The sequence below is a fragment of the Dysidea avara genome, chromosome 13, assembly GCF_963678975.1.
Source record: "Dysidea avara chromosome 13, odDysAvar1.4, whole genome shotgun sequence".
Lineage (NCBI taxonomy): Eukaryota > Metazoa > Porifera > Demospongiae > Dictyoceratida > Dysideidae > Dysidea > Dysidea avara.
This window is the reverse complement of record NC_089284.1, coordinates 18,128,310-18,135,169: the sequence shown is the minus strand read 5'-3', so window position 1 is coordinate 18,135,169 and position 6,860 is coordinate 18,128,310. Positions and strand designations below refer to the sequence as shown.

At 39.9% G+C, this 6,860-nt stretch overlaps 2 protein-coding genes across 3 annotated transcripts; both read right to left on the bottom strand.

The window, feature by feature from the left end:
* Positions 1-1,707: 1,707 nt before the first annotated feature.
* LOC136242438 (ciliary microtubule inner protein 2C-like) lies at positions 1,708-3,228 on the bottom strand. Its single transcript, XM_066033860.1, has 5 exons — positions 3,123-3,228; positions 2,824-2,987; positions 2,145-2,221; positions 1,996-2,096; positions 1,708-1,948 (listed from the first exon to the last, which is right to left on the bottom strand). Exons 1-5 carry the CDS (start codon positions 3,176-3,178, stop codon positions 1,756-1,758), a joined length of 591 nt encoding a protein of 196 aa, XP_065889932.1. The 5' UTR covers positions 3,179-3,228; the 3' UTR covers positions 1,708-1,755.
* Positions 3,229-3,255: 27 nt separating this feature from the next.
* LOC136242436 (galanin receptor 2b-like) lies at positions 3,256-6,061 on the bottom strand. Of its 2 annotated transcripts, XM_066033859.1 has the most exons (3): positions 5,909-6,033; positions 5,561-5,700; positions 3,256-4,774 (listed from the first exon to the last, which is right to left on the bottom strand). In XM_066033859.1, the coding sequence occupies exon 3, from the start codon at positions 4,757-4,759 to the stop codon at positions 3,389-3,391; it is 1,371 nt and encodes a 456-aa protein (XP_065889931.1). In that variant the 5' UTR covers positions 4,760-4,774; positions 5,561-5,700; positions 5,909-6,033; the 3' UTR covers positions 3,256-3,388. The 2 variants fall into 2 exon arrangements, with proteins under 2 accessions (XP_065889931.1, XP_065889930.1); XM_066033858.1 differs by lacking the exon at positions 5,561-5,700 and having other exon boundaries at positions 5,909-6,061.
* Between the last annotated feature and the right edge of the window lie 799 nt (positions 6,062-6,860).

Genomic DNA, 6,860 nt, shown 5'->3' with positions numbered 1-6,860 from the left:
ATTTGCTCCTTGATGGAGTCCTACACAGTAATAAATAAATATTATTTATGATGGGTGATTTAGGTACAGTGTATCTAGAAAATCTTTTTATCTAAATTATCTCCCAGCCCTAGCTTACCAAAATGTTACACCACACAAACATGCCAAAAATTTCACTCAAATGAGGAGTCACACAATACATTCCACACAATAAGCAGCTAACCCCCCACCAGGTCACACACATCATAACCCTATGATGTAATGCTATGTGTGAATGCAAAACCAAACATGGCACTTGAAATTGGTATTATTATGAAGTCCTTTGTCACAATCACAAGATATGTATAATATAGTCAGGAGTTGATAGAGGGAGAGTATCAAACACACTGCCACTAGTTCACCTATTGATGAAATTAACATCTAATATGGAGAGGTATTGATTGGTGTTTAATATAACTCCACTGGTAATAGAGAACTGTTGAATATGGTGAAGCCTCTATTCTACAGAACAGAGTGAGGTATTGATACTGTACTAGTGGCAATGCATTCCAGTTTGATACTCTCCTTACTACTGCATTATGAACTCTTGATATAGTGTTTGTTTATTAGCTAGGAAAGCCACAGCGTTAAGTGGCAGAAATTATTTTGTATTTTATTGATGAACTTTTCTTTGAGATGCATGACCAACCATCTCTGCTCATCCTGTGTGTGTAGTGCAGCTACACCATAAAATGGCAATGCTCCATTATACAGTGGTACATCTGGGATATAAACATGCCACCTGGCAGCCCAATTACATAGTTATTGAAATGTCAACAAATTGCTAACCAGTGAATAACTCCCTGGCACCAGCATTTGCAAGGCTTTTCAAGTCAGGCAGATAACATACAAAATGACACCACTTGGGATAGAACACTAAGGATACTGGCATGGCAATTCTGTTGGGGGAAAGCATCACAAAAATATGTTGCACCTGCCAACAAAATACTGGCAAATGTTTTGATGTTTTTCCACACACCAACACAGGATAACATCCCACTATATAGTTATTAATTCTCCTATAAAGGTTTACAGCATAGTAAATATACTGCATGCTCTTTTACAACATGAGACAAAGGAACTGTCAATCATCACCCAAGAGCATTCTTTTATAAACTTATATAAACCTTTGAGACCTCAGAACTGACTCAGTTTATCTGTTATCATAAAAAAAAGCAGCAGATATAATATATCACCTAATATGGCATGTAACAATTACAATTCTATCGACGACAAACTGTCAGTGTTCACATAAGTGTCCTGTGGCATCTCAAAACAGAAGATACAATGACTGATGTTGCTGTAGCAGACTACATAGACAGCTATGATGAATACTAACAGACATAAGGTACATGGTCTTCGTTCAAACAAGAAGCCAATAAGATACAACACAACAACCATACACTGGTTCTGTAACATCACCACTGAAGTGGGCCGGGGAAGAAACAGTACTGGTAACATCCACTGTAAACAATACATGTTTGGTGTGCTTTAATTGGAGTGTGATGAAACTGTCGTCTGAAATGAAGCACGCTGTCGTGATAAGTGCAAACTGTTACGTTAATAGCTTACTGTGATGGCGCTGTGAAATATCGCTCCTTGGAAGTTCAGCAGATGTTGAGATGCTTTGCTTGATCGTCGGCTCAACGCGCGCCCTAACGTAACGATGCGCGCGCAATATTTAAGAAATTGATATACAAAAAATTAAATATTATTAACACAACAAACTATTATCATTTAACGTTTTTGAAAGAATTGGTCTCTCGTGGCTCTCTCCAGAGCACTAGTCCTCCTGGAGTACATCTGACTGCTAGCTGGTCTGATACGATTACTATACAATATGGTCTGGTCATAAGAAGTGACCAGCTGCAGAGGAGGTAACTGGTCACACAAAGAGTGTTCCCGACTCACTGCCACCCACCGGTCCATCCTAGTAAAATAAGTTAACAAGATAATCGACAAGTGAGATAGCTGTACCTTGTTGTAGGAGCTGAGGCAATCCTCCTGTGTGTAAATGACCCTACCCTTGGTAGGGTCCCTGTGTGGTCCTTGTACTGCTGTCGATGAGTCTGAGCATCCTAGAAGTGCACTGATGCCTTAGAAGTGTCAGAGTATTAATAACTTACATCATCAAATCCTAACACTTCCAGCCTCCTATTACCAGTATGTGATAAGGTGTAGTTGGGATAAGGGTTGTTGTTACCTGGTGAACATATTCTAATAGTACACCCACCTCACCATCTACACGGTGACTGGGATCAAGAATTTTGATTGTCTAAATTTGATAGCTTTACTTCAATAGTCTCGCAAGTCAGCTGGCTTTTCCTTTATGTGAGTAGGTGTAGAAGAAAAAAAAAACAGCTGGTAGCTAACATTTGCAACCTTATGTCAACAGTCAAAATTCTGACAGATAACATACAAGATGACACCACTTGGAATAGAACACTAAGGATACTGGCATGGTAATTCTGTTGGGGGAAAGCATCACAAAAATATGTTGCGCTAACAAAAACTAGCAAATGTTTTGATGTTTTTCCACACACCTACACCACCATACTATTTTTGTATAACCATTTTAATTCTGTGCATCTGGAGTTGTAAAATAAATGCCTAGCTCAAGAATTTCATTTCAGTACTGGTTAAAGAATCTTGTCAGTTGACTAACTTGATATGAAGGCGCTCGAATTGCCGCTTCTGCAGACACCTTGATTTGCTGCAAAAAAGAAGCCCTTGATTGTGAAATCCATTCTTGATCCCAGTTGCGTTTCTTTACCATGTAGGACTATCCACTTGGGACTATCATACCTGCTGGTTTGCTCTTGTTAACACTGGAATAGTTGTTCTTCTTGTGCACAGAGATTACACTTGTCGACAGTCCCTCCAACTTGCTAGACTCATAGTACCTCTTGGTTGCAGCGCCATAAGTACATCCATTACTGAATTGAATAGTGGGAGTGAATCCTCCGTACCTGCAGTAGCATACAGAAGGGTTCTATACATTCCTGCACGTCTGTACTGTGCTAGGCTTCTAGCCTTAAACGCGTACGCGCTGCACTCTTTAATGTAATTCGTGCGTATCATACGTGCGAAGCTTTACAACTCACCCAGGTGCTCGCATTGGATGTTGAAACTCCACACGGTACACTGAAGCCGTAGCCATGTTGCTATCGACTTCCCACCTCCGGTTGTCAAGGCACCGACACCGGAAGAACACGCCCACACGTAGTGCTTTGTCAATTTACACAGTACAACTTATCTTAAAAACCATGTATAGACATATACACGTGTACACAATGCGAGGACCCGTCCTAGTGAAGTGGAGGCCTATGGCCATGCAGTGGGGGGAACGAAAGTGCCTTATGTACAATGGTCAATGTACAGCTACACCATTCAGTCTGCTCTCAGTGATACTGACACGTTGTTCTTCATCATTTTCAATTCTAGATGGACTAGCCATCTGTCCTTGTCTCACATCTTCGTCACTATCTTCTCCTCTGGTTACTGGCATCTCTTCCATTTCTATGATGCTTCGTTTTCTCTTGATACCAGGTTTGCTCCTGTTCCGTCCTTCATCTTGTTCTATTACATCTAGACTAGCTCTACTAGCATATGTTGAAAGAGCTGGGTCGGTAGTGTTATCTGAAGAATTGTGGTTGGCATTCTGCCTGCTCTCTCGGAGAAAGTTTGTCACATTGTCACGGAAGTCTTTACCTTGTCCGAACATGAAACAGACCATCATCTTCTCCAGTATGCTGTATATGAACTTCTTCAGAGATTTCCTGATTGATTTTCTAAAGAACGCATGCACAATAGGATTGGCCATGATGTTAGTAAGAACAAACATTAGATCAAAGATGAACACAAGCCCAGGAATTTTCTCATATCCGATGAAGAAGCCAATAATGGCTGTCAGTATACCAGGAGCCCAACACAAGCTAAGGATAACTAGCAATGCAGTGAAGATCCATAACACTTTCTTCTGTTTCCTCTTGTGCTTCTCTTGGAACACAACAGTTGCTTGCCGGGCCAAATGGCGGATGGTACGTTGATGTTGGGTCTTCAGGAATCTTCTTACTCTACAATAAGTTGCTAATGTACACACAGTAATCACTGTGATGGGAATGAGCAACTGAATGACAAAGAATAAGACATACTCACGATTCTGTGACCACCGGAATAGACAAGCTCCTAATCGATGTTCAAAAAAGAATATTCCAAATCCATAAATGGGAGGTGAGGAAACTAACAGGGAAGCTATCCAACAGAGGATAACTACTATCCAAGCCCTCTTGATGGTTATCAACTCCTTGTATTGCCAGTTGTACACAATTGCCACAAATCTGTCAAATGCCACAGCGGCCAGGAAATAAACAGAAACGAGGAGAAACACACTTAGGAAGAAGGCAATTGCTTTGCAAAAACCTTCTCTCACACAATCATTGTCACCAAACGTCCAACTTTCTGCTCCAATGGTGATGATGTAAAAAGGCATGCATACCACTGTCGCTAAGAAGTCTGCTATAGCCAAGTTAACAAAAAAAATGTTTGGAGGTTCCTTCAACATTTTCTTGCGACGGCAAATGAAAATTATTAGAAACAAGTTCCATGAGAATGCAACAATAAACACAAGAATCTCATAAAATAAAACTAGCGGACGGATATACTGGTTGAATCCTTCTGTGTCCAAGTTCCATAGTGAATCATTGAGACCACATCCCTCACTGTCACTACTATTGTTCATATCACCATAAGATCACTATGGTGGAAAAAAAAGATGTTTTGTAATCAACAAACACTATAGTACAAACACTCTTTATATGCACACATACGTCACACACTATAATAAAACACACATACCAAACATTTCACAACACACGCACGCATGCACACACTACATATGAAATACAGGGAGTCAGACTGAATGCTGGAAAAACTTTCCCCAAAGACTTTTACAAATATCAACAACACCTCAACTCTCACAAGGTATCAACACCTCATGTGTATAATAGCTAGCCATGATCTCAGTACAATAATCATCCTGGTATTGATTACAATTAACACAATGTCCCTTCCTGTATCACTACATGACCCCAGCTAGAGTGGACACATACTGAAACACAACAATGACTATCTCACAGGAAACTGGGGAATAACTAAAATTGCTGATCTATATGTCGATGGGTTAACACCCCAAGAGTGTTTTTGTGGTCCTACAGTGAGCACAAATACTAACCACAGTGTTGTTGCTGCACAACAATCAGGTATTGCACTTGTAAGACTGCTAGCCTGCACTTTACACTGCCAGGCAGGCGACCAAATTGGATTATGGTATTGATCAATTAAAAGTGCCAACCACCAAGGCCAACCACGACTTCTAGCTCACACAATAAAATAGCAAAACTGCTCTGTATCCTCCAAAAGAGACAGAGACACACATGGGTACAGTATAGAAATTCTGACTGCCTGTATGTTTTACCCCTGAGTCAGCGTTTGTAGCACAGGATCTTACGGCTTATAACTGTACAGGGGAAAAGGATCATACCTCATTTGATTTTTTTTTGTTTAACCTCATGCGTTCGGCATAGCCGTTCTTCCACGTCAAAGTACCCACCACCGGAAGAGATGGGTAGGGTTGACCTCAAAATGAACCAGAACGAGCCTGATAAGGATCACCCGATAGACCTTTAGTAATAACACACACGATATAACACGGAAACAACAACAAATAAAACGTTCTGTAATCACGGAACTGGCAGGCTACACCGACGGCTACACATAAGAATCAGCTCGCGAATCAGCTCGCGAATCAGCTCGTGAATCAGCCCGCCACAAGACACAACTACAATCACTTCTCACTGACACATACGAGAGCACCCACTCCGTTACTCACCAAATCTAGGTACGTAGATCACAACAGGAGATGAATAGCAAATAGCAAACAGCTTCACGATTAAACACCCATACCGAGGTGCTGGAAATTATGTTATAAACCAACAGTCAAGATACGGTGTTTTACGGAAACTTGATAAAATTTTTACCTTTGTGAAATCACTAGACTAATTAAGTGCAAACCGGAAGTCTTACAATCTCTCACTAGGTTACCATGAAATGTTTGGCACACACATGGTACTCTTAGCACAACACACTCTGATGGCATGATCTCAGGAGGGTCATCATACCAGGTTATATGTTTGATTTGCATAAGAAATCACTTACTGAAATTCTTTAATCCCTGATAAATATGTACCAAACTTAAACAGTGTTGGGCAAGTTACTTTAAAAGTAACTAGTTACATATTACATATTACTTGCAACTGAACTATTTAGTTACAGTTACATATTACCCATAAAATAAAGTAACTGTAACAATATTACATATTATATTACTTTGTGTCCATAGCCTTGAGCTGTCACGTGTGAAACTACCACCTTATCACGTGACACGATTGCGTTGTTGGACAATGTGCAAGTCTTGACATAAGTAAGTAGCTGGTGAATAAGCTTCACTTAGTAGGCTTCATTACTTCATTGTGGCTAGGCGTTACTCAGTGGGTTACTAACGAGATTAGTAACTTCGTTACTTTTAGTAATAATATTACGTAATATTAGATTCGTTACAGTAACTATATTACTTAGGTAACGCGTTACATTTGCAAGTAAAGTAACTTGAGTTATATTACCTGTTTTTATAGCGTATTTCGTTATATTACTTTGTTACCATAAAAGTAATAATATTACGTAACGCGTTACATAAGTAGCGCGTTACTCCCAACACTGAACTTAAATACCATGTTGTAATTGTAATTGTAATTTTTAAGCAGGGAGTCCACTCAGTAAAACTG

Bases quoted from the DNA above. Each gene is read 5' to 3' on its own strand.
- LOC136242438 (XM_066033860.1), bottom strand. From the start codon at position 3,178: ATGGCTACGGCTTCAGTGTACCGTGTGGAGTTTCAACATCCAATGCGA. The intron at 2,222-2,823 runs GTATGATAGTCC...TATGTTCACCAG, and splicing joins TAACAAGAGCAAACCAGCAG to GTAACAACAACCCTTATCCC. The intron at 2,097-2,144 runs GTAAGTTATTAA...GTGCACTTCTAG, and splicing joins AAGTGTTAGGATTTGATGAT to GATGCTCAGACTCATCGACA.
- LOC136242436 (XM_066033858.1), bottom strand. From the start codon at position 4,759: ATGAACAATAGTAGTGACAGTGAGGGATGTGGTCTCAATGATTCACTA.